This window comes from Tachyglossus aculeatus, chromosome X4 (assembly GCF_015852505.1).
Source record: "Tachyglossus aculeatus isolate mTacAcu1 chromosome X4, mTacAcu1.pri, whole genome shotgun sequence".
NCBI classification, from domain to species: domain Eukaryota; kingdom Metazoa; phylum Chordata; class Mammalia; order Monotremata; family Tachyglossidae; genus Tachyglossus; species Tachyglossus aculeatus.
In genome coordinates, this window is record NC_052098.1 from 57,322,042 (window position 1) to 57,348,767 (window position 26,726).

At 45.7% G+C, this 26,726-nt stretch overlaps 1 protein-coding gene and 1 long non-coding RNA gene across 3 annotated transcripts; one reads left to right on the top strand and one right to left on the bottom strand.

Annotated features, from left to right (window-relative positions):
* Nucleotides 1-2,858: 2,858 nt before the first annotated feature.
* On the bottom strand, nucleotides 2,859-14,593 carry SRP19 (signal recognition particle 19). 2 transcript variants are annotated; one of them, XM_038769987.1, is made up of 5 exons: nucleotides 14,447-14,593; nucleotides 8,043-8,118; nucleotides 5,327-5,398; nucleotides 5,122-5,233; nucleotides 2,859-3,472 (listed from the first exon to the last, which is right to left on the bottom strand). In XM_038769987.1, exons 1-5 carry the CDS (start codon nucleotides 14,566-14,568, stop codon nucleotides 3,339-3,341), a joined length of 516 nt encoding a protein of 171 aa, XP_038625915.1. In that variant the 5' UTR covers nucleotides 14,569-14,593; the 3' UTR covers nucleotides 2,859-3,338. The 2 variants fall into 2 exon arrangements, with proteins under 2 accessions (XP_038625915.1, XP_038625916.1); XM_038769988.1 differs by lacking the exon at nucleotides 5,327-5,398 and having other exon boundaries at nucleotides 3,260-3,472; nucleotides 14,447-14,585.
* A 168-nt stretch (nucleotides 14,594-14,761) lies between these two features.
* LOC119948093 lies at nucleotides 14,762-26,298 on the top strand. The gene is made up of 3 exons (XR_005456622.1): nucleotides 14,762-14,928; nucleotides 20,140-20,354; nucleotides 26,120-26,298. It is a non-coding gene; the product is annotated as an uncharacterized LOC119948093 (long non-coding RNA).
* The last annotated feature ends 428 nt before the right edge of the window (nucleotides 26,299-26,726 follow it).

Below are 26,726 nucleotides of genomic sequence, written 5' to 3' on the forward strand. Positions count from 1 at the left end.
CAAACAGAGGAAGTGAAGGGAGGAGGGAGGCTCTTGCTTTGGGTCAGAAAGTACCATAGCATGAGAGGCATTTTTTCCAAACACACCATGAAACAGAGGGGCTAAGTGCAAACACAGGAGCAGAGAGTACAAAAAAAGACCACAAGCCAACACGAGTTTCTCCTGAGGCATCTGCAAATATTTATTTGCTGTTCCTTTTCTACTGCAGATGATCAAGAAGTAGATCACCTCATAACACAAGCTCTTTGCCTCAAAATGTTTTCTGGAAAGTTATGAACATTTAACATAGCCAAGTTTCATCACTACATTTTCTCCAGCAGATAAGCAATGGACATGTCAAGAGCAACTTGAACCAGTTATTGATATGATAGTATCACTTCCCATTAATTGTTTTAAGTGGTTCTTGTGTTGGTGATTTCCCATTTTCTAGACACACCAAATCTGCTCTACTAAGAAAACTGGAAACATGTGTAAGAAAAAACCTTAATGTGATGTTTCACCTAAACAGCTTCCACTTACGATGAATGCCTAATTTTATTTTCACCCCTAAATCTAACTCCCTAGTCCCTTACTTTTCCCCTTCTCTGCAATCTCATATCTTCTGTCTCCAGGACTTCTCTAGGTGAGAAGCAGCACTGTCTAGTGGATAGAATGCGGGCCTGGAAGTCAGAAAGACCTGGCTTCTAATCCTGTCTCTAATCTGCTGTGTGACCTTGGGCAAATCACTTAACTTCTCTGTACCTCAGTTACCTCATCTGTAAAAACGGGGATGGAGGCTGTGAGCCCCACATGGGACATGCGTTGTGTCCAACCTTTTTAGCTTGCATCTACTCCAGGGCTTTGTACAGTGCCTGGCACATAGTTAAGTGCTTAACAAATACCTTTAAAAAAGCACCTTAAACAACTGAACTCATATATCTTCCCAAACCCTCTCCTCCCTGTCACTTTCCCATCACAGTTGACACATTCTTCCCCATCTCTGAAGCCCATAACCTTGGTATTATTAGCATAAAGCAGTATGGCCTAGTGAGAAAAGCATGGGCCTGAAATCTAATCCTAGCTTCATCACTTGGGTAAGTCATTGAATTTCTCCATGCCTCAGTTTCCTCATCTGCAAAATGGGAATGCAATACCTGTTCTCTCTCCCCCTTTGACTGTGAGCCTCATGTGGGACAGGGACCTGATTATCTTATATCTATTACATCATTTAGTACAGTACTTGGCACAATGTAAGCGCTTAAATACTATGATTACTATTCTTGACTCCTCCCCCTTTCAAGCCCATAATAATAATAATGGCACTTATTAAGTGCTTACTATGTGCAAAGCACTGTTCTCAGCGCTCAATCTGTCATCAAATCCTGGTTCTTCGGCCACATCGCCACCATCTGCCCCGTTCTCTCCATCCAAGCTGTCACCACACTGGCCCAGACACTTGTCATATCCTGGCTTGACAATTGCATCAGTCTCCTTGCAGACCTTCTGGCCTCCAGTGTCTTTCATTCTGCTGCTTGGATCGCTATTCTCTAATAACTGTTCTGTGTACAATTGCCTACTCCTCCAAAACCTTCAACGGTCGCCCATTCCTTTGTGCACCAAGCAGAAACTTCTGACCATCAGCTTTAAGCAGCTCTCTCCTCTTTCCTACGCATCCTTACTTCTCTCCCATTACAACCCAGCTGGCACACTTCACTCTTTTAATGTTAACCTATTCATGTGCCTCATTCTTTTTTGCTCATGCCCTCCTTCCAAACTGGAGTTCCCTCCCCTTTCACGACTGGTAAACCATTCTTCTCCCCTTCTTCAAAACCCTTCTAAAACCACACCCCCTTCAGGAAGTCTTACCTGCTTATAATCGCTCATCTCACCCCCATTTTCCCCCCTCTCCTGCCACCTCGGCATTTGAGTACTCAATACCCTCTCTGTCCCCGCACTTACATTCAAACTATGAAACTCTATTTCTTCCCCCTATTTGTAATTTAGTTTAGTGCCCATCTCCCCCACTGGACTGCAGTAATCTTTGTGGTATTTGTTAAGCGCTTACTATGTGTCAAACACTGTCCTAAATGCTGGGGTAGATACAAGATAATCAGGTCCATGGGAGTCAGAGGACCTGGGTTCTAATCCCAGCTCCACGCCTTGTCTGCTGTGCGACCTGGGGCAAGTCACTTTGCTTCTCTGGGCCTCGGTTTTCTCATCTGTAAAATGAGGATTTGATACCTGTTCTCCTTCCCCCATTGACTGTGAGTCCCATGTGTGAAAATCCTTCCCCTCCCATCTTCCTTCAGCCCCTACAAATGCCCCTATTAAAACTACAAAGTGGGAAATGGAGTGTCCAACCTGCATATCTATCTATTCCAATGCCAAGCACATAGCCAGTGTTGAATACCACAATTATTACTACTTTCTTTTCAAGACAGGCAGGAATTTATTTTTCATTTTGTTATCCATCATGTTCCCCTTTGGTTTTTGCTTTAGCCGTCTTCAGTACTGTCAGTACTGTGCCGGATGCCTTGTCCAGAGACACCCTCAAAGCCTCATCCTTTATGATGATTCGGAGAGGGTGTGGGCTGTCTCCCTTTTTCCACCTGAAAAGGTCTAGTCACCACTCCATTCCAACCAATTACTTGCACAAAATTATTAAAGTTTGAAATTTTTCCACAATTTGATCACCTTTTTCATTTCTAGATCCAAAAAGCTGTCTTTTTTAGGCCCCTGGGATCTTGAGCCTGCCGACCTAATTTGAAAGCTGTTGGTTCCACCTTTGTCCTACTGCTTGCCAATAACCCACAAGTATATTTTAAGCCTGACCAAAATCTGTATTTCCATTTCAAAATAGCTACTTTGCAAGACAAAGCTTCAAAAACCAATTTCAAATATTTTATTGCCATAATTTAAACATTAAAAGAGATGGGTAGAATGTGCAGGTTGCAGACCATGTAATTTAAATGTAATAGAAAATATTCCAAAACAATGCCACGTCCTAGTTTAAGACCATATGGATAAAAAAAAGAAAAAAAAATTAGCCTGGACACACAGCTTTACACATTTTACTTGTGCACCTACATATTCTTTAATGCCAATGTTCACGGTTATTTGCAATTGTTTTCTTATATATGCTGTATAAATCTAGATGCATAACTGATGCCAGTTGCTTCGTGAATACACGTTGGTAAATTCTTGAAGTTGGGAGGCACATACACATTCCAGTTCAGCTTGACAAAGCTTCATCAATTTCATATTTCATAATGTATACCTTTGCTTCAGGGGCAAATTGGCAGCATCCCTTCGTATTTCACACAATCCAGATGAATTTAACTACCATTTGCGGCACAGGATCACTTCTTCTTTTTCCCTTTGCCCTTTTTACCTCCGTCACCTAGCTGATAACTATGGTCACCACTTCCTGCTTTCTGTGTCCTTGTTTTCAGCTTGGGTATCATCTCTGCTGCATATAACATTACCGACTTACCTAGATAGAAACCAAAAGCCAGTTTAGCTCCCATTAGCCAAGTATGCATTGATGTCCAGACACTTGAAAAATTAAAGACAAGGGCATCGTAAATGTAAAGATTCAACATATCCGCTTCATTCACCTGGTTAGTGCTTTCCCCTTCAAATTTGAAAAATGCTGCTCTAACTGGAATCTTTGCTGGACAGAGTGTTACTGAGAATACATCAGAATGCCAAAGATGGAAAAAAAAAAACCAACCAAAGCCAAAAAAACCACTCTTGCTACATAAACTCTGCTCAACGGCTGTAAGAAAGAGAGGCTCTTCCGAGTCTGGAGGGGAATGAAGGACAGGAAATACTAAAGACCTGCTAAGAGGAATGCACACATATTAAAGGAGAGATGTAGTTTTTCTACCATCCGGGCCACCTAGTGATAGCAAAGGCTATCACTGACCATTCCTGAACACATTTCATTTCTCAAATGTTAAAACAAGTCAGTAGGAGTCTTTAGCAATTAAGTTTAAAGAAAACCAAATTTGGAAAAACCTGATTACCTTTCCCCACATTAGACAGGATCAAATACAAACTTCGGCTAAAGAACTGACTGCGAAAAGCTGAATTCAATGAAACTATAGTGTAGGCAGATGGGAACTGGCAGTAACCAATAACTGCAGCAGCCTAAAGGCACTGGCTATTGAAGGTTGCCATCCAGGACTGAGAGAAGCCTCTGGCCCACTCCTGGAGCCTGGAAGGGAAAAAAGGAACCCACATTGGGTGCTGCTCCCTGCCAACCCCGTCTAGATGGAAAGCTCATCGAGGGCAGGGATCATGTTTACCAACTCGTCTGAAGACTACTTTTCCCAAGGGCTCAGTGCAGTGCTCTGCACACAGTAAAGAGAGGAAGTGCTCAATAAACAGCACTGACTACTCCATGTGAGCAGAGACCGTGTCTATTAACTCTTCTGTAGTCTTTGGAGAGCTTAGTACCATGCCCTGCCTCGCCCCGAGTAAGCACTCAACACCACTGATTGAATAAGTTGCCAGACAAAAGGCCCTTCTAAGCCTTCAAAAAAATTCCTTCGCTGAACTTTCCCACCCACCACTCTGGATGGGTCTCAACAAACTCTTGGGCCAGGCGAAGCCAAGCCTGCATAACATAATTAAGCACCCAGAGGAGAAACTGTGAATACGCGCTTTCCGTGTCCACCCCCTACCACCAGAAGTGAGGTTGGAGCCTCTTGATTTTGTCCTGAAACAGGCCCCCTGACCTTTCTGTTAGGTGGTCTGGGCTTGGGTCTCAGATTCCAGATCTACGAAATGCTCTACTGCCTCCCGATCTCTTGAGGGCAGTCAATTTGCTTGATTTAAAATACCGATCTAACTTTGCAGGGGTGGCACAGAAGGTGTCACACAGAGTACAACTTGCTTGAGATTTCTAAACAGAACTCCAGCTTAATATTTAAAAAAAATATCAACTGCATAAAATACCCAAGTCTCATCATCCTAGGATCAGCGGGGATCCCGGTGAGGCGACCTTGACCAACTGGGATCGCTCCGTGACGTAAACACACCCGACTCCCAGCAGGGCGTACGTAAGACCTTGGTATCTTATCAGGGAAGAACCGGGCATCCTTCTTCATGCCACAAACCCTACTAAACCTCACTTACGTGATGGAAACTGGGGAAAGCATAGGCTGCCATCATCTCTCTTGAGCTGAATCCGTACTCTGCCCCTATATTGCATATCGCGATTCCATTCTCTGGAGTACATCTTATTTTTCTAGTATTAAAAACAAATGGCATAATTACTTCAGGAAAGGGCAAAGGATGCAGCCAGACAGTATTAAGACAAGTACTTAAGAACAGCCTGTACCTCTACCAGCACATTAAGTCCAACTGCTGCACATACATCTTGGATCTCTGTAGAGGTGGGATTTTCAACCGCCTGAAAGGTGTGTTTTTAGGAAAAAAAAAAAAAGAAGAAGCTTAGCCATTGCATATATAACCTTCTGTTGTGAACTCTCATAGGATGCACCAACTACCAAAGAATGATCTGCAACTCTCAAGGACGGAAACTTTCAAGATACAAATGAAACAGTTAACATTAATCGCTCTTGTGGGATAATTAGGAAAGATTTCCTGGTAAACCATCTTTCTTAGCTGAGCTTCAAAAAACATCTGATTCTTGAACAATGCCAGTTTAAAAAAAAACAAAAAAACAAAGGTATTTGTTAAGCACTTATTTGGTGCCAGGCACTGTACTAAGCACTGGAGTAGATAGGTGCAGCATAATCAGCTTGAACCAACAGTCCACGTCCCACATGGGGCTCACAGTCTTAATCCCCATTTTCCAGATGATATAACTGAGGCACAGAAGTTATGTGACACCTGGCCCACATCCTTCCCCTGGCCTGGAATGCCCTCCCTCCCCACATCCGCCAAGCTAGCTCTCTTCCTCCCTTCAAAGCCCTACTGAGAGCTCACCTCCTCCGGAGGCCTTCCCAGACAGAGCCCCCCTTTTCCTCTTCCCCTCCCCACAGCACCTGTATATATGTTACAGATTTTTCACTCTATTTTACTTGTACATATTTACTATTTATTTTGTTAATGATGTACTTATAGCTTTAATTCTGTTTGTTCTAATGATTTTGACACCTGTCTACATGCGTTGTTTTGTTGTCTGTCTCCCACTTCTAGACTCTGAGCCCACTGTTGGGTAGGGACCGTCTCTATATGTTGCTGACTTGTACTTCCCAAGTACTTAGCACAGTGCTCTGCACACAGTAAGCACCCAATAAATACGATTGACTGAATGAATGTGACTTGCCCAAGGTCGCACAGCAGACGCATGGCAGAACTGAGATTAGAACCCAGGTCCTCTGACTTCCAGGCCCGTGCCCTTTCCACTAGTCCATGCTGCTTCTTGTGGTTTGCATGCTAACGCTCCTTTCTAATGCATTAATTATAGTTAACCTAATGACAGTATTTACATCATGGGCAATTAAAAGTGAACAAGTAGATCAGTCTATTTCACTACCCTATGCCAATCAGGAAAAAAAGGAAAAGCAGGTGGAGAGAAAAAAAAAAAGAAGTGAAGAGCTGAGGCAGTTTTGCAATGGCAAGTAAGAGTGATATATGGCATCCTTTTCCTGTTGAAATGGTCCAAACAAAAAGAGTAGAAAACACCAGTTAAACAGCAGTAATTTAACGGTGTCCACTGAAGAATTCCAAAGACAATACAAATGATATTTTCAGAAAATGAGGCACCTAGTACCAGGTCCAAAGAGCAATTGATCTTAATTTCTTAATTTTGCCATTTTCATTACACAATTCACAATTGGTTTTTTTAAATTTTGAAATGAGGCTCAAGCTACTAATTAAGGTAGGGGGATAAAATTGACCACTGCCAGGATTGGGAAACTCTTTTGGAGAATATTCACCCACATAACGACTAAGCACTTATGATGCACCAAGCACTGTAATAAACACTGGGTTGGGCAATCCAATCAGCCCAAACAGTCCCTGTCCCCCAAGGGGCTCCCAGTTTCAGTAGAAAGGAGAACAGGTATTTAATCCCCATTTCCCAGATGAGGAAACTGCAGCCCAGAGAAATTCAGGGACTCGCCCAAGATCACACAGCACGCAAGGGACAGATCCAGGATTAGAATCCAAGTCTCCTGACTCCCAGGCCTGGGCTTTTCTCATTAGGCCATGCTGCTTCTCCAGCCATTTAAGACAAGGAAATTACATCATTTTTCATTTCCCTAACTGAGAAATATTCAAGATTAAATCTCATTCCTTATGGTGACAGATTATTTTATTTACTGCAACAAGTTCATTTAGGGCTATTTGTGATAACGATGCTAAATAAAGTGAACTCATTTCATTACCTGAGAACGCAAACATCTGATGCACTTAAAGTTAAAGGACTCTCATTCTTTAGGTTTAGCAAACCATAAACACTGACATCATTAATAACCTCACCTAGAAACAATAAAATGCATCTTCCAAAGACCATTTATGGAATGAAACGCGGTTTGAGAAGCTGGAGAATGTCCCACTACTTCCACTGCACGGACGAGAGATCTATTTACTTCCCCTTCAAAAATACATGATTAGTTGAGTAAAGTTGCCCCACCAACCCCAGGATTAGAACCTGCTCCTGGTCCCCAAAACTTTCTGGATAATTTAAAAATTGAACCAGGACCACATACCCCTCTTCCTGTCCTAGAGGAGTGACACAGTCATCCTCCAGATGCCATCTTTTACTTAAATTGGAACATTACTAGAGATGGGATCACTGTGGGCAGGGAACGTGTCTACCAACTCTGTTATGTTGTATTCTCCCAGGAGCTTAGTAAGGTGCTCTGCATGCACTAAGTGCTCAATAAATACCATCGATTGATTGTGCATGTTTGCCAACTCTTGTATTGTTCTCTCCTGAGCGCTTAGTACAGTGCTCTACACACAGTAAGGGCTCAATAAATACCATCAATAGACATAATGCTCTCTTCTCAATATATGTTTTATCTGCAGAGAGCATGATCACAAGTTGTATGGTAGTGACACCTTCCCCTCCCACGCCTTACTTTTTCAACAGGTATCCGTCTTCCTTCCGCGATGGTCTTCTTGTTATTTAAATATGCAGGGTAAATACAAATGAACCTAAAAGCAAAACAAAACACTATCTGTAAATGGATAAGCAGAGATGAGTGATTCATTCATTCAACTGTATTCATTGAGCACATACTGTGTGCAAAGCGCTGTACTAAGTGCTTGGGAGAGTGCAATCTAATAACGGAGACGAACCCTGCCCATAACGAGTTTTCAACCAGTAAAAAGTGACAAGAATGTAAATTACTGCCACCATCCAAATGATTTTCAGAATTCAGTAGTCAGTTCTACTTCAAGGGACTAGATAATAATAATATTTATGGTATTTGTTAAGCGCTTACTATGGTCCAAGCACTGTTCTAAGCACTGAAAATGTTTCCTCCCGCTTTCGAACCGGGGACCTTTCGCATGTTAGGCAAATGGGATAACCACTACACCTTGGAAACTGTTCCCCCTCGCCTTGCAGTAATATTTTCTGGACAGGCATGAGTCCTACACACTCCGATCACACAGTGGAAAGAACCACCACCTAATTTTCCCACCATAGCTGACATCACCACCGTCCTCCCCATCTCCCAAACCCATAGCCTTGGCATCATCCTCGGCTCTTCTCTCTCTTCCATCCCCCACGTACGTTCAGTCTGTTCTTCCTTTACAAAATCTCCAGAACCCAACCCTTCTTCATCCAAAGTGTCGACACACTGATTTGAGCGCTTATACTGTGACTCAACTACTGCATCCGCCTTCTTGCAAACCACCTTGTCGACAGGCTCTCCCCTTTCCAGTACATACTTCACTTTGCTTCCCAGATCACTTTTTTAAAAAGCTGTTCTGCATATGTCACCCCATTCTTTAAGGAAAAAAAAATCTTCCAGTTACCCATTCCTCTCCACGTTGAGTGGAAGCTCCCGATTACTGCCTAAGGTGCTCAATTAGCTTTCTACCTTAACCAGTCCATCAATCAGTGGTATTTATTGAGTACTTGGTGTGTGCAAGGCACGGTACTAAGTACTTGGAAGAATACAACAGAGTTGGTAGAAACATTCCCTACCAACCAGGAGCTCACAGTCTAGAGTGGGAGACAGACATTAATATAAATGAATTAGGGATGTTTGTGTAACGGCTGAGGTTCGGGTGAATATCAAGTGCTTAAAGGGTACAGATCCAAGTGCCTAGGCTTACACTGAAGCGAGAGGGAGTAGGGGAAATGAGGGCTGATTGGGGAAATCCTCTTGGAGAAGATGTGATTTTAAGGAGGTTTTTAAGGTGGGGAGAGTGGCGGTCTGTGGGACATGAAGGGGGAAGGAGTTGCAGGCCAGAGGGAGGACTTGAGCAAGGGGTCGGTGGGGAGATAGACACGATCGAGGTACAGTGAGCAGACTGGAGGAGTGAGGCATGTGGGTTGGGTTCTAGTAGGAAATCAACGAGGTAAGGTAAGAGGGGGCAAGCTGATTGAGTGCTTTAAAGCCCATGGTGAGGAATTTCTGTTATATGTGGAGGTGGATGGGCAACCCCCAGAGGTTCTCGAGGAGTGGGGAGATGTGGACCAAATGTTTTTTTTTTTTTAGAAAAATGATCTGGGCAGCAGAATGGAGTAGGGACTGGAGAGGGGATAGACAGGAGGCAGGGAGGTCAGCAAGGAGGCTGATGCAGTAGTTGAGGTGGGCTGTGATAAGTGCCTGGATCGGCATAGTAGACATCTGAATGGAGAGAGAAGTGTGGATTTCAGTGATGTTGTAAAGGTAGAACTACTGAGATTTGATGGCAGATTTAATATGTGGGTTGAATGAGAGGGAAGAGTCTAGGATAATGAATGGCACAGTTACAGGTTTGGGAGGCAGGGAGGACAGTGGTGTTGTCTACAGTTCCGGGAAGTCACCGGGACGACAGGGTTAGGATGGGAAGATGAGGTGTTCTGTTTTGGACATGGCTGAGTTTGAGCGGTTGGTGGGACATCCAAATAGCGATGTTCTGAAGGAAGAAGGAAAATGTGAGATTGCAGAGGAGAGTTGACAGAGCTGGAGATGTAAATTTGGGAATCGTCTGCATAGAGATGGCGGTTGAAGCTATGGGAACAAATGAATTCTCCAAGGGAGTGGCTGTACACGGAGAATAAAGGGGGACCAAGAGCTGAGCCTTGAGAGACTCCCACATTAAGGGTGTGGGAGGCAGAGAAGGAGCCTGAGAAAGAGCAGCCAGAGATACAAGGAGAACCAGGAGAGAAGAGTGTCAGTGAAGCCAAGGTTGGATAACGTTTCCAGAAAGCACCGTTGAAGGCAGCTGAGAGGTCGAAGAGGATTAGGATGGAGCAGAGGCTGTTGAATTCGGCAAGGAGGAGTTCACTGGTGACCTTAGAGAGGGCAGTTTCTGTGGAGTGAAGGGGACAGAGCCAGGTTAAGGAGAGAATTGGAGAGGAAGTGGAAGCAGTGCATGTAGACAATTTGCTCGAGGAGTTTGGAGAGGAACAGAAGGACAGAGATGGGGCTGTGGGGGTCCAAGGGAGGGTTTTTTAGGATGAGCATGTTTGAAAGCAGTGGGGAAGAACCCACTGGAAAGTTGCTCCTCACCCACCGCACCCCAGCTCATACACTTCATGCTTCACATACCACTGTGCCTCTTTCGCCTCTCTCACCGTTGACTTCTTGTTCATGCCTTCCCTCCTGCCTGGAACTCCTGCACCTTTCACGCCTGGCAAATCACTGTCCTCCCCATCGTCAAAGCCCTCATCAAATCTCCTACAGGACACTTTCTCACAGAAAACTATCTTCCCCCTCTGCTACCACTTCAGCACTTCCACGCCACCTATGCACTTGGGTATTCCCAGCAGTTATGTACACCTTGGTACATTTTAATGTCGGCCCCTCCCACTATATTGTAAACGACCTGACTTGCTCCCTTTGCTCTTCCCCCCTCTCCCTGCCCCACGGCACTTATGCATAGATCTGTAACTTTATTTATATTCATGTCTGTACCCCTCCCCCCCAAGACTGTCAGCTCGTTGTGGGCAGGGATTGTCATTCTTTATTGCTGTATTGTACTTTCCCAAGTTCTTAGTATAGTGCTCTGCACACAGTAAGCGCTTAATACAATTGAATGAAATATGAATGGCCAACACCGTAGTATCTACCAAGGCAACAACCTGAGGGGCTCTGATGCCAATGGCACAGAAGAAACAACTGCCAACACTGTACGATATGCTGCTCCTCTGCCCGGCTTCAACGACAATGAAGTATGGTATGGTAAGCGCTTGTGTACGAAGCGCTAGGATAGACACAAGATAATCAGGATGGACACAGTCCCTGCTCCACATGAGGCCCACTGTCTAAGGGGAGGAGAAAATATGTTTAATCCCCATTTTATCAATGAGGAAACCGAGGCCCGGAGAAGTGACTTGCCCAGGGCCACACAGCAGGAAAGTGGCAGAGTCGGGATTAGAACCCAAGTCCTCTGACTCCCAGGCCTGGGCTCTTTCCACTAGGCCACAATATGCCACACAAATCACTATCAATTTCTCTACACAGGTTCACGGTCCTGAAGTTTCAAGACAGAGGTTATTAATCATAACCAATCATAATCATAACCACCTCCGCATCAAACAGAAACTCCTTACCATCAGCTTTAAAGCACTCAATCACCTTGCCCCCTCCTACCTCACCTCGCTATGCTCCTACCCAGCCCGCACACTTAGCTCCTCTAATGCCACCTTTCTCACTGTACTTCAATCTCTTCTATCTCTCCACTGCCCCCTCTCCCATGTCCTGCCTCTGGCCTGGAAGGCCCTTAATCTTCATATCCGCGGGGCAATTACTCTCCCCACCTTCAAAGCCTTATCAAAGGCACATCTCCAAGAGGCCTCCTTTCCTCTTCTCCGAAGCAGAAGAGAGTCTTGACTTGCTCCCTGTACTTATCTCCCGTTCCAGGTCCACAGAACTTATATACGTATCTGTAATTTTATTTATTTATATCAATGTGTGTCTCCCCCTCTAGACTGTAATATATATTATATTGTATTCTCCCAAGCACTTAGTACAGTGTTCTGCACACAATAAGTGCTCAATAAATATGACTGACTGACAATTTCCTAACTAAAGATTTAACAAGTGGGGCGGTTTAGTTTCTGCAGAATATCTATATATAGGACCCAAATAGCCCTTGGCATCGAGCACAGAAGCTACCGAAGACAGCAGTATATTTAAGCAACAGTACTTAAAACAAGTTTAAACACCTCTCCCCGAAGTGGAAATTTTCTCAAGTGGCAATTTCCCTCTCTCTCTTTCTTAATAGCCCTGTAGGCTTTTTCTAATCCAGATGTCCTCCCCACCCTCACACAAACCCACACAGAAACCAGCCCTTCTCCGGGAAACCCCCAGCCAACTCTGCAAATGGAGCTTCTTGTTCCCAGATCCTAGCCCTCTGGACCAAAAATGGAGAGCATTCTTTTCTCATGGCACATGGGTTCTTCCCCTTGGCTGCATCCCCTTTCCTAAATACTTTACTGTGATCGTTCCATATGGAACCATAAGGTAAATGATTAAGACCTTTTGCGGAGGGGGGTACTCAAGAGTGAATAACTTCCTGTTTCCTAAACCTCTAAACATGAGATTACATTAGCCTACCTTGAGAGTGGTATCTGAATAGTTTGAAATCCTTTGGCCCTATCTCCCCGGGGGCACCATTTGTTGCACCCTCCCAAGCACTCAATACAGTGCTTGGGAGACACTCAATAAACACCACTGATTGATCAGAGCTAGAAGGGGTCTGATTTCTGATTCTCGAGAATTTAACCCAGAACTTAATACAGTGCTTGGCACGTAAGGAGCGCTTAACAGATACCACTATTATCATTACTGAGTCAGTGTCAGAAACCTATAGTGCACTATAGTGAGAAGCTGCGTGGCTCAGTGGAAAGAGCAAGGGCTTGAGAGTCAGAGGTCGTGTGTGCTAATCCCCCTCCACCACATGTCTGCTGTGTGACCCTGGCTGGGCAAGCCACTTAACTTCTCTGTGCCTCAGTTGCCTCGTCTGTAAAATGGGGATTAAGGCTGTGAGCCCCACGCGGGGCAACCTGATTACCTTGCATCTCCCCCAGCGCTTAGAACAGTGCTTGGCACATAGTAAGCGCTTAACAAATACCATCATTACTATTCGCCCTTGCAGCATGGATCCTCTCCTGATCCTAAACAAAGGGGGCCACTAAAATCTAAGATCGCCTGTAAAACCCGACCCCATGTTAATTTCAAGCGCTTAGTACAGTGCTCTGCACACAGTAAGCGCTCAATAAACACGATTGATTGATTGATTGATAACAGTGGTGTTTGTAGAGCGCTGTACTAAGCAGCGGGGTACAGTTATAAGATAATTAGGTCGGACCCGGTTCCTGTCCCACATAGGGCTCATAGCCTAAATGGGAGGGCGAACCGTTTTCCAGATGAAGAAACGGAGGTCCAGAGAAGTCAGGTGGCAGAGTCAGCATTGGAACCAAGGTCTTTAGACTCCCCTCCCTGGTACTGACAGCCTATGCAGCGGCAGAACTACCGAAGGAGAGGCTCCAAACCCGTGGCCCTCCCTGCACCTTGCAGTCTATATATCCCTGAAGAAAGACAGAGACTGCAATACCCTAATAGCATGAGAAGCAACGTGGCTCAGTGGAAAGAGCCCGGGCTTGGGAGTCAGAGGATGTGGGTTCTAATCCCGGCTCCGCCACATATCTGCTGCGTGACCTTGGGCAAGTCACTTAACTTCTCTGAGCCTCAGTTACCTCATCTGTCAAATGGGGATTAAGACTGTCAGCCCCACGTGGGGCAACCTCATCACCCTGTATCCCCCTAGCGTTTAGAACAGTGCTTCGCACATAGTAAGCGCTTAACAAATGCCATTATTATTATTATTATCGCGTGGTTCGGTCCCTCCTACAGGGCTGTGTGAGCTCTTTGAGGTCAGGGATCACGTCTACAAACAGCCGCTCAACAGAGGGACGAAAGCGCTTAGTCCAACGCTCTGCACACAGTAAACGCTCTAGAAATACGACTCAAGGCCTCAAGAGGCTCTATCATCGGCTCCGCGTGGATGCTTGGCGGGAGACCTCTGGCCGGCCTTCGTGGGGCAGGAAGAGAACAAAGACCCACCCGGGTGAAGAAATACTGACGATGACGACAGTTGGGGCGATTCCCTCCCCTCCCGCCTCGAGGGGTCGGAAGGGAATTCGGGAGAAGCGCGGCTTCCTCCCGCGACCTTCCCCGCACGCGGTTCCCACAGGGCCGGGTCTGACCTCTGCCCCGGGAAGCGGTTCTGGCTTCGGCGCAAGACACCCCTCTTCCCTCCCTCCCGCCCCGTCCTACAGGGGGCGACAGGGCCCAATTTCCGCGGTTATCTCGACTACCTGTCTTTGTCGGCCGCAGACCTCTCGTCGTACGCCATGGCACTCGCCGAGTCCCTCCGCCTGAGTGAGGGAGCGGCGATAGCCAGCGAGCAGAAAACCCGCCTCCCAAAGCGCCGCCTCATCCTCCCAACTCTCACACCCCATTCGCTCCGAAGGTTTCCGGACGAGGCCGGGGGGGGGGGGGGGGGGGGGAGGGAATAGGCTCACTGACGTGGCACCGGCAGGAGTTCTCGCGAGAAGAGACGACGCGCTTTCTCATTTCCGACGCGCTGCGGGATGGGCGAGAGGGACGAGGGAAGAACGGGGACGAGCGCGGAGCTGGCGCGCATGCGTAATTCTCACGCCCCCGCCTCGCGCTGTAGCCGTTGCGCTCCTTAAAGGGGCTCTCCGGAGGGATTTGAGGGAAGGGGGCAATTACCTGACAGGCCTTGGACGAATAGTCCGGTAGTTGCCTGCCTCCAGGAGTGAGCCGTTTATGTTTGGTAAGCGAGTCAGTTGCAGTGACAATAATAATGATAATAATAATAGTATTTGTTAAGCACTTACTATGTGCAAAGTACTGTTCTAAGCGCTGGGGAGGTAACCAGGTTGTCCCATGGGGGGTTCACAGTCTTAATCCCCATTTAACAGATGAGGTAACTGGGGCACAGAGAAGTGAAGTGACTTGCCCAAAGTCACACAGCTGACAATTGGCGGAGCTGGGATTAGAACCCATGACCTCTGACTCCAAAGCCCAGGCTCTTTCCACTGAGCCACGCTGCTTCTCTAATGATGATGGGATTTGTTAAGTGCTCACTATGTGCCAAGCGCTGGGGTAGATACGGGGTAATCAGGTTGACCCACGTGGGGCTCACAGTTTTATTCCCCGTTTTACAGACGAGGGAACTGACACAGAGAAGTGAACTGACTTGCCCAAGGCCACACAGCAGACAATTGGCTTTGTCGGAATTAGAACCCAAGTCCTCTGACTCCCAGGCCCGGGCTCTTTCCACTAAGCCACGCTGCTTCTGTAAGGACAGGGATAGGGTTTGGGTTTCATGGTATTTAATCATTATAATTACGATAGTGTTCAGCGCTTACGATATGCCAAGCGCTGGGGTTCACAAATTGGGTTGGACACAGTCCCTGTCCCGCGTGGGGCTCACAGCCTCAATCCCCATTTTCCAGATGAGGTAACTGAGGCACAGAGAAGTGAAGTGACTTGTCCAAGGCCACACAGCAGACAATTGGCTTTGTCGGAATTAGAACCCATGTCCTCTGACTCCCAGGCCCAGGCTCTTTCCACTAAGCCACGCTGCTTCTGTAAGAACAGGGATAGGGTTTGGGTTTCATGGTATTTAATCATTATAATTACGATAGTGTTCAGTGCTTACGATATGCCAAGCGCTGGGGTTCGCAAATCGGGTTGGACACAGTCCCTGTCCCGCGTGGGGCTCACAGCCTCAATCCCCATTTTCCAGATGAGGTAACTGAGGCACAGAGAAGTGAAGTGACTTGCCCAAGGTCACACAGCAGACACATAGCAGAACCGGGCTTGCCAGGCACTGTACTGAGTGTTGGGGTAGATACAAGCTTATCAGGTTCATTCATTCAGTCATATTTATTAAGCACTTACCATGTGCAGAGAACTGTACTAAGCTCTTGGGAGAGTGCAAAATAACAAGAAACAGATGCATTACCTGCCCATGACGAGCTTACAGTCTAGCTTACAGGTTGGATACCGTCCCTGACCCAAGTGGGGCTCAGTCTTAATCTCCATTTTTCGGCTGAGGTAATTGAGGCACAGAGAAGTGAAATGACTTGCCCAAGGCCACACAGCAGACAAGTGGCAGAGCTGGAGTTCCAGGCCTGTGTTCTTTCCACTAGGCCACAGTACTTCTCTAGAGGAAGTATTTGATCCCAGTTCCACAGTAGTGGAAACTGAGACCCCGAGAGATTTCATGACTTGTTCATGGTCACATGGCAGCCAAAAATAGAACTGGGCTTAGAACCCAGGTTTCACATGAGCCCAGGGGTTCCTGCTAGGAATGTTTTTCTATTTCTATTACTGTTCTTACTCTTGTATATTTTGTGAGCTGTCCATTTGCCACTCCTAAGAGTAAACTTCTTAGCAATAATAAGCACTGCCCTAAACCCTGGTGTAGCTACAATATAAGCAGATCAGATACAGTCGCTGGCCCACATGGGGCTCACAGTCTAAAAGGGAGGGAAAATAGGTATTCCCATTTTACAGATGGGAAAATTGAGGCACCAATAAATCAAGTACAGGGAAGCAGTGTGGCCTAGTGGAAAGAGCATGGGCCTGGGAGTCAGAGGACCTGAGTTCTAAACGCAACTCTGCCACTTGTCTGCTGTGTGACTCAGGCAAGGCACATAGCTTTTCTGTGCCTCCGTTCCCTCATCTGCAAAATGGGGATTCAGTAGCCATTCTCCCTCCTACTTAGACTGAGCCCCATGTATGACCTGATTATCTTGTATCAACCACAGCGGTTAGTACAGTGCTTGGCACTAAGTAAGTGCTTAACTCTTATTATTATTAATAGTGGTAGTAGTAATAGTAGTATTATGTGACTTGCAAGTGGCGGAGACAGGATTAGAATCCAGGTTACCTGTCTCCCGGGCCTGCCCTCTTTCCATTAGGCCCTGCTGCTTCTAGAGGGCAGGGATCTTATCTTCTTCCATCTATTGTATGTTTCCAAGCATCTAGTATAATGTTCTGCCTATAGAAAGTCCCTAGTCAGTGCTGACAATGCCCATACAGATGGATTGGGACAGTGGCAGGAAGTCTTATTTCAAACCCGGTCCTGTAATTGCGGATAAGGATATCACTTTTCTGGTCTGAGCCTTCTCTTCAGTGTTTTCGCATGATTGGGGTAAGGAGGCCAGCTTTTCTGGTGATTTTAGGGGAGCATGGCCTCCAAGTTTAGCTAGTTCCTTGGGATTCATGAGTGGAAGCTAAGTAATATTATTTTTAAAATGTTGAAACAAATGACCTTAATTTTCAGGCTGGATGAAATTAGTGTATGTGTCACTGAACTCTTTTCATCTTTGCTCCTGACACACACACACACACACACACACACACACACTTTCTCACTCTCTCCCCCATTTGATAAATAATAAGTCGGTGGTATTTATCATGCACATACTGTGTGCAGAGCACAATACTAAGCTCCTGGAAAAGTACAATAGAGTTCATTTATTCAGTCAATCATATGTATCGAGTGCTTACTGTGTGCAAAACACTACTAAGCACTTGGGAGAGTACAATATAACAACAAACAGATATGTTCCCTGCCCACAACGAGCTTACAGTCTAAAGGGGGAGACAGACATTAAAATAAATTATGGACATTAAAATAATTGGGCTCAGTGAGACAGAAAACAAAAAAAGTTTTTAAAACATTCTCAAGTGTGGCACTAGTCAGGATGTTCAGTGAATGCCACCCAGGGGATTAAACATTTGAGAGAAGGAAATGACTTCCTGTCATTCCTTCTCCTAATATATTTCTCCAGAGGACAGATATTGGACCGACCTTTGGGGGACGTGGCCAAATCTGATGGGTAATTGGACCCCCATGGTAGCAGATGCTTTGAAAAGGCTTGGTTTCCCAACATTCTTAACCAAATTATTACAGCGTCTTGGCGGCAAGAGCAGAAAGTTTCTCCTCATTCCTTTCTAACTGGCCCCTTTCCCTGGTAGTAAAATTGCAAAATACAAACAGCTGTTTCCCAGGGCCCCATCTGTTAGTGGGAGGGGTGTATGTAGCCCAGGACTGGGGAGGAAAAAATTTGGGGGGTAGAGGGAAATTGAGCCTTGGACTTCCTGAAACTGTCATTTAGGTTTTGATGGAGGTTTTGATGTGTGAGGTGCTTGATCGGGACAGGTCTTGGGGACCGTCCCGACTAAATTGAAAACGAGGTGAATTTTGCTTTTATTGCACAAGGTAATTGTAACAGGAATTTCTTGCTGGGTGGGGGGTGGCAGCCGGGTAGGAGGGACTTGGTTATTTTTGCAAATAAGAGGGTCACGGTGAAATGTAATCTGAAGACAGAGCCCAGGAAGTTCAGCCCTCATGCCATCTGCTCTGCTGATCAATCCTTTGTGCAGTCGGCCTCAGTGCCCCCAAGCACTTCACTCCTGCCTGGGGAATCCCAGTTATTCACCCTGGCAGGAAGAGCTGCTGTTTGACCTGTTGAAAATGTCAGATCCCAAGACGTGAGTTGAAGTGTGCTTTAATGGGAACTACAAGTCAGTCAGATGACTGACAATCTACTGCTTACGGGCTGGGCTCGGCTGGTTCTCTCGGTGAAAAACAGGTTGCCTTTGGACTGGTGTAATGGCCACTGATGTGCTCTGGTTTCTCGCCCCAGGAGGCATGAGGGAGAATACATTCCCCCCCACACCTCCGGCTCCCCTCCCCACCCAGAGGGATTTGGCAGGTCCAGACTCTGAGCTCAAAGACAATGTTGTCGCAGTAGCATTTGAGCTTCAGGCTTCTGTGAAACCCCCAACTGTTTTGCTTTGTCTGAGAGAGGGCCCAGTCAGGCCCTCCCCAGGGCCCAGCTGCCTGGGGAGTTTATCGATTCCAAAAACTCCTCTCCAGATCCAGGAATATCTTCAGCACAGTCCCTTGTTTGCTTCCCATAACCAATGTTTTGAAATCAAACAAAAAGTTTGGGTTCACAGGTGCTGTCGGATCGCAGCTTCTCTGTGGGAAGAGGAGATTCCTCCTGGCTTCTGCTTCAAGAGTATCAGTACGGTAGACTAAGCTCCTTGAGGACAGGGAATCCCTCTACCAACTCTGTTGTATTGTGTTAAGTGCTTAATGCAATGCTCTGCACACGATAAGCTCTCAGTAAATCTCACTGATTGACTGGCAATGCCTTCATCAAGCCACAGTATTTATTGACTGCTTACTGTGTGCAGAGCATGGTGTTAAATCCTGGGGAGGGGACAAGTTGGTAGATATGATCCCTGCACTCAAGGAGTGGGGAGACATTAAAATTAATTACAGGTAGGGGAACCAGCAGAGTATAAAGAGATGCACCTAAGTACTCTAGGAGTGGGGTGTGTATAGAAATGCTTAGGCCATAAGGATTTAAGCCTAGGTGACACAGAAGGGAGGTAAAATCGGTTTGGGAGATGAGAGGTTAGTCAGAGGTGATACAGGAGGGGGCCACGAATAGGGTGAGAGAAGAGAGCTTAGTCATGGAAGGCTTCCTGAAAGAGATATAATTTTAGTAGGGTTTTGGAGATGGGGAGAGGGGTGGTCTTTTGGCTATGAAGAGGGAGGGAGTTCCAGGCATTTTAAACAAATGCCAAGAACAGTGAAATAGAGTAGAACACGGCTGTAACAACCCTTGAAAGGCCAGGAAAAACATGGTCAAATCTTATACAAAAGAGGGACAACCCCCGCCTCCCTAACTTGCATCTTTTGAGTAATTCCCTGGATCCAGCCCAAGAATGACCCAGGGCAATACCTTAAACAGAGGTAAGATATAAATGTGATGCCATATACAGGGGTAAGTTATAAACGGGATGTTAATTTGTCCCGCTCTGGCATATTTTTCACCAGAAGTTATTTTTCTTTATCATATCAGGAGTTTGGTTTGGTATGGTTTGAATCAATTTTTATTACTCAGATCACTCTAAATGCAGACAAATGGAACTGATCTTTTCCCTGTTACAGGTAGCCCTTGGCTTTCAACTTTTCAAATTGTGATGAATGACATTTCTGACATGTCAAAATGAAACCCCTGCTTGGCTTAACGACATGCGGCCTGACTTCACAACATTACCCTCTTGTATGGCCCCAGTTCTGCTTACTGCCCAGAGCAGCACAGTACTTCATCAGAAGTAAGATGGATGTGCCTGCCCTCCCTGGGGACTCCCCTCATCTACCAGGTATGTGAACCACTCTCCAATTTATGAATGCTGATTTACAATATTTTGACTTGAAACAAAATTTTCAGGAAGCATTTATGTAAATCTGAGGACTGCCTGAAATGGACATTTGCATTTATTTAAATATATTTTCCCCATCCAATCCCAACTGAACTGAAATGTACCTTCTTTTCAAATTATGGGAGAATGGAATTTATAAAGAAGGAAGGATAAATCAAGCACTCGAAAAATCCCAAGTAGGCAGGTACTAATAAGGTCTTGCTTTACTCTGGGACAGATATAAAGCTATAAGTATAATATTCTGATCAATTCAAATATGTCATCTGTCAATATGTCAATAAATACGATTGAATGAATGAATGGATCAGAGAGAAGCAGCTTCTCAGGCCAAGGGCTAAAGCCGCCAGGGGGCGACAGAGAACCACAACCTCCCAGACAATGTCCTAAGGTCACCAGGGGGCGATAGAGAGGTGCGGCCTCCCAGGCAAAGTCCTAAGGCCACTAGGGGGCGATAGAGAGGCACCACCTCACAGACTAAGGCCTAAATCCATTAGTGGTGATAGAGAGGAAAGCTTTTCAGATTCATTCATTCATTCATTCAATCGTATTTATCAAGCACTTACTGTGTGCAGGGCACTGTACTAAGCGCTTGGGAAGTACAAGTTGACAACATATAGGGACGGTCCCTACCCAACAACGGGCTCACAGTCTGAAGGACCAAGGCTACCAGGGGACTATAGAGAGGAGGAGTTCTCAGATCAAGGTCTAAGGCCATGAGAGGTGATATTCATTGATTCAGTCATTCATTCAGCCATATTTATTGAGCACTTACTGTGTGCAAAACACTGTACTAAGCGCTTGAGAGAGTACAACTGACACATTCCCTGCCCTCAGCGAGCTCATAGTCTAGAAGGGGAGACATACATTAATATACATAAATAAATGCATGGAGCAAGTCAGGATGACACAGAAGGGAGTGGGAGAAGAGGAGAGGAGGACTTAGGGAAGGCTTCTTGGAGCAGTAAGGCGTGGAAGTGGGGAAGAGCAAGTGCTTTGCACACAGTAAGTGCTCAACAAATACGATTGAATGAATGCATGAATGAATAGAGGTGACAGACAGGGGCAGCCTCTGAGGTCAGGATCTGAGAACACCAAGGGGCAACAGAGGAGCAGCTTCTCAGACCAAAGTCTATAACCACAAGGAGGCGATAGCGAGGTGCAGCCCAGACAAAGTCTTAAGGCCACTAGGGGGCGGTAGAGATGCAGCAGCTTTGCAGATGGAGGTAGAAAGCCACAAGGGGGCGGTAGAGACGTGCAGTCCCCAATAATAATAATAATAATGGCATTTGTTAAGCCCTTACTATGTGCAAAGCACTGTTCTAAACACTGGGGGGGGGACACACAAAGTGATTAGGTTGTTCCACATGGGGCTCACAGTCTTAATCCCCATTTTACAGATGAGGTAACAGAGACACAGAGAAGTCAAGTGACTTGCCCAAAGTCACACAGCTGACAATTGGCAGAGCTGGGATTTGAACCCATGATTTCTGACTACCAAGCCCGTGCTCTTTCCATTGAGCCACGCTGCTTCTCTACAGAGCCCTAAGGCCACTAGGGGCCGATAGAGAGGTAATGTATTTATTTATCAATATCTGCAATTTTATTTATTTATATTGATGTCTGTCTCCCCCCCGCCAGATTGTGAGCTCTTTGTGGGCAGGGATTGTCACTCTTTATTGTTGTATTGTACTTTCCCAAGCACTTAGTACAGTGCTCTGCAGAGCACACAGTAAATGCTTAATAAATACGATTGAATGAATCTGTAATTTATTCATTTATATTAATGACTGTCTATATCTGTAGTTAATTTCTCTTATTCATTTATATTAATGTCTAGACTGTAAGCTCGTTGTGGGCAGGGAATGTGTCCATATTGTTGTATTGTACTCTCCCAAGTGCTTAGTACAGTGCTCTGCATGCAGTAAGCGCTCAATAAATATGGTTGAATGAATCTCCCAGACCAAGGTTTAAAGCCACCAGGAGATGAGGTGGGGCAGTATGATCGGTTGTGGGTTCTAATCCCGGCTCTACCACGTGTCTGCTGTGTGACTTTGGGCAAGTCACTTAGCTTCTCTGGGCCTCAGTTTCCTCATCTGTAAAATGGGGATTAAGACCCTGAGCCCCATGTGGGACATGGACTCCTTCCCACCCGATTGGCATGTATCTACCCCAGTGGCTGGCACACAGTAAGCGCTTACCAAATACCAGAATTATTATTATTACGATCTGGCTCGGCTCAGCTCGCAGCAGCCGCTAGATCGGGGCCTCTGTTCTGGCCCCAGTGCGGGAGGCTCCGCCCTTGCCGTGGTATCGTCTGCTGGTCAGCCCCCATTGTCACTGCAGCCTGACGATGCTCTCCCACCCGGTCCCTGGTTCCCAGTTCCCTGTCTCTTCCCACAGATACAGAGGCTGGGACCTCAGTTCCCTGCCTGGCCTGGTCACCCTTGTCTGTACCCCTTAAGCACTTTGATAGTCACCCCCACAGCACTGATCTCCACGTCCTTATGCTCTGCCATCTCCCCTATATGTAATTTATCTGCCTCTCCCTCTAGACTGTAAGAATCTTGTGGGTAGGAATCGTGTCAACCAAGTCTAATGTACTTTACTCTCCCAGGTGCTCAATATAGTGCTCTGCACACAGTAGGCACTCAATTAGTACCATTGGTTAATTGATTGATAGGTGCCAACCAGTGGGCTAAGCACTGGGGTAGATGCACGATAATCATTCAGTCAATCAATGTTATTTATTAAGCACTCACTATGTGCAGAGCACTATACTAAGGACTTGGGAGAGTGCAATACAACAGAATTAGCAGACACATTCCCTGCCCACAAGCATACAGTCTAGAGGGGGAGAAAGACGTTAGTATGAATAAACAAGTAGTTTTATAATATATAATTTAAAGATATTTGCATAAGTGCTGTGGAGTTGGGGGTGGAAGGACTTTCAAATGTCCAAAGATCACAGATCCAAGTGCATAGACGATGCAGAAGGGCAAGCAAGGTGGCGAAAAGAGGGCTTAATCAGGGACGGCCTCTTGGAGGAGATGTGACCTTAATAATAATAGTAATGCTAACAGTGCTCAACCTAATAATGCTTTGAAGGTGAAGAGAGTGGTCTATCTAGCTTATATGGAGGAGGAGGGAGTTCCAGGCTAGGAGGAGGATGTGGGAAAGGGGTCAGCAGCGAGATAGATGAGATCGGGGCACAGTGAGTCAGCTGGCGCTAGAGGAGCGAAGTGTGCGGGCTGCTGGGCTGTAGTAGGAGATTGGTGAGGTAGGATGGGATGAGCTGATTAAGTGCTTTAAAGCCAATGGAAAGGAGTTTGTGTTTGATGCAGAATCATTCAATCATATTTATTGAGCGCTTACTATGTGCAGAGCACTGTACTAAGCACTTGGGAGAGTACAACAGAATTAGCAGACGCGTTCTCTGCCCATAACGAGCTTACAGTCTAGAGGGTTGTGGGACGTGGACTTTGTCCAACCTGACTAGCTTCTATCTTTCCCCACAGAAGTGGATGAGCAACCATTGGAGACATGACTGAACATTTTTGTTGATAAATGATACGTGCAGCAGAGTGAAGTATGGACTGGAGTGAGGAGAGACAGGAGGCCGGAGGTTAGTGAGAAGGCAGATGCAGGAGTCAAGGCGGGAGAGGATGAGTGCTTGGATCGGCATGGTAGCAGTTTGGATGGAGAGGAAAGGGCGGATTTTAGCAGTGTTGTGAAGATAAGGGTAAAGACGATCCCTACCCAACGTGGGTTTGTAGTAAGCAGGGAGAACAGGTATCGTAGTCCCATTTTACAGATGAAATGGAACTACTGAGGCCCAGAGAGGTTCAGTGACTTGTCCCAGGTCACACAGCAAGCCAGTGGCAGGACTAGAACCCAGGATTCCTGACTTCCAGCCCCACGTTTTTTCCACTGGGTCAGCTCTAATCATGCTGATTGTAGGCCACCCCATACAAGATGATGGAATCAATCAAACCAGCCACTGCAACCCTATTGGAAGATCATGATGAAATATAGCTCTTCTGGGCTGGCACACCCACTTGTACCATGTTGTTGTGGTGTTCCTGGCTGAACATGGTTAGGCAAATATGCAACATGAATCATTTCCCTGCTGGAATTAATTGAGAATTGAATGATGCCTCTATTTCACCTGGTTTTTGCTTCAGGCATAAGCAGGCCAGTTGCCACTAATCCCAGATCTCTTTGAAGGATGGGTCTTTTAATAAGAACCTTCCTCGATTGGGATTTGGCTTTAAACGGGATTTTATTAAAATGATCAATTTTACAGGCCAGTGTTACACCATCACTGTCCGAGAGGGTCATGAATTCCAGTCATTTTTACTTATTAATTTGGAGGGCGGGAAGGAAGAGCGATACCCTGCCCCAACAGCTCTGTATTTGGCTTCCCAGTAGGAGTGTAACTGAGCACGTCTAAGAGGTGATTTTTGGTGGGGGAGGTGTTGTGTAAACCACAATTTCTGTGTAGGCCTGAATTATATTAATGAAAACCTTAGAGCACAAAATGTTTTTGTGAGTTAAAAGAAATTAGCATTTATCCTATTGACTTTTGTTCAAACATCATCATGCCCTCCCCAAGAAGCTAGGACTCTATTACTTCCCAACTAGAATCACAAAGAATCACAAACTGTGCCTCCCTCTCGGAGGACTCCCCTTCTCACCTGTTTCGCTGGCCCAGGGGTTTGGTGCCTTTGTCCAGCATAGGTGAGGTGAGACGATAAAGGTGAAAAACCCTTCCAGGGATTTTAGGGGAAGAAGCAGGAAGCTTTTCTTTTTCCATTGCCCCTCAAACTCGCTAAAGTAACAAGGCCATGGAGACCCAGGAGAAGATTGGGTGGAAAGTATTGCGTAAAGCAAGTCCTTCCTTTTCGACCTCAGATATTCTCTCTGCTCCCTTGAGGAGTTAGGCCTTAAAGCCCCAGCAGAGGATAAAGTTGATGACCCATATTAAGCAAATCTCTCATTGACTACTTCAAATATTCACTCAGCTCACTCTAGGAGTTGTCTTGCAAGAAGCAAGTCTCTCCTTTTCCACATTAAATGTTCCCTGTGCTCCCTCAAAAGGTTAGGCTTTAAAGACTTGGGAGAAAATTAAGCAAAAGATGATGCAAGAAGCAAATTTCTCAGTTTCCACCTCAATTACCCTCTCTGCTCCCTCGAGGACATAGGCCTTAAAGACATGGGGGAGAACCAAGTAAGAGATATATTTTGCATGAAGTAAATCAAAACTTCCTTTCCCTTCTCAAATATTCTCTGTTCTGTTCAGGGAATTAAGCCAGAAAGACCCAGGAGAGAACTGAGTGGAAGATATTGCACAAAGCAAGTCTCTCTTTTGCTACCTCAAATATTTTCTCCACTCACTTGAGGACTTAGGCCTTGAACACCCAAGAGGGAATTAAGCAGAAGATTTGGCATGAAGAATATTTCTCCTTTTCCACTCAATCGCATTTATTGAGCGCTCACTATGTGCAGACCACTGTACTAAGCTCTTTAGAGAGTACAATATACAGAATTAGCAGAACCATTCTGTACCCATAACGAGCTTACAGTCTTACAATAATCTTTGCCCACTCGAGTAGCTAGGCCTTAAAGACCCATGAGAAAATTAAGTGGAAGACATTGTAAGAAGCACATTCCTCTGTTTCCACCTCTGTTTTTTCTCTTCTATTCAGTTGTCACGGTCTACACTATCTACTCAGTTGAGTAGCTAAACTTGGATGATGGGAGGAAACAACTAAGAAGGACCTGTTGCATGAAATAAATCCCTCCTTTTCTACCTCAAATATTCCCAATGCTACCTCGGGGAGTCAGGCTTTGAAGACCCAGGAGAGAATTTAACAGGCAATTTTGTTTGAGGCAAGTATCTCTTTGACTACCTCCAACATTTTCTGCTCACTCTAAAGACCCTAGAGAGAATTAGATGAGAGATACTACATCAATCAAATCAAATCTCCCCTTTTCCCTCCCAAACATTCTCTCTAGTTACTCAAGGAATTAGGCCTTGATGACCCAGGAGAGAATTAAGCAGGAAATATTGCATGAAGCAATTATTTTCATTTCTTCCTCAAATACTCTCTCTGCTCCCTCCAGAACTTACACCTTAAAGACACTGGGGAAACCCAAAGGGGGATATTGCATGAAGCAAATCACATCTCTCCATTTCCTGCTCAAATATTTTTTCCGCTCCCTTGGGGAGTTAGGCCTTGAAGACTGAGGAGCGAATTAGGTAGGAGATAATGTGGGAAACAAATCTCTTTTCCAACAAAAATATGTTCTGCT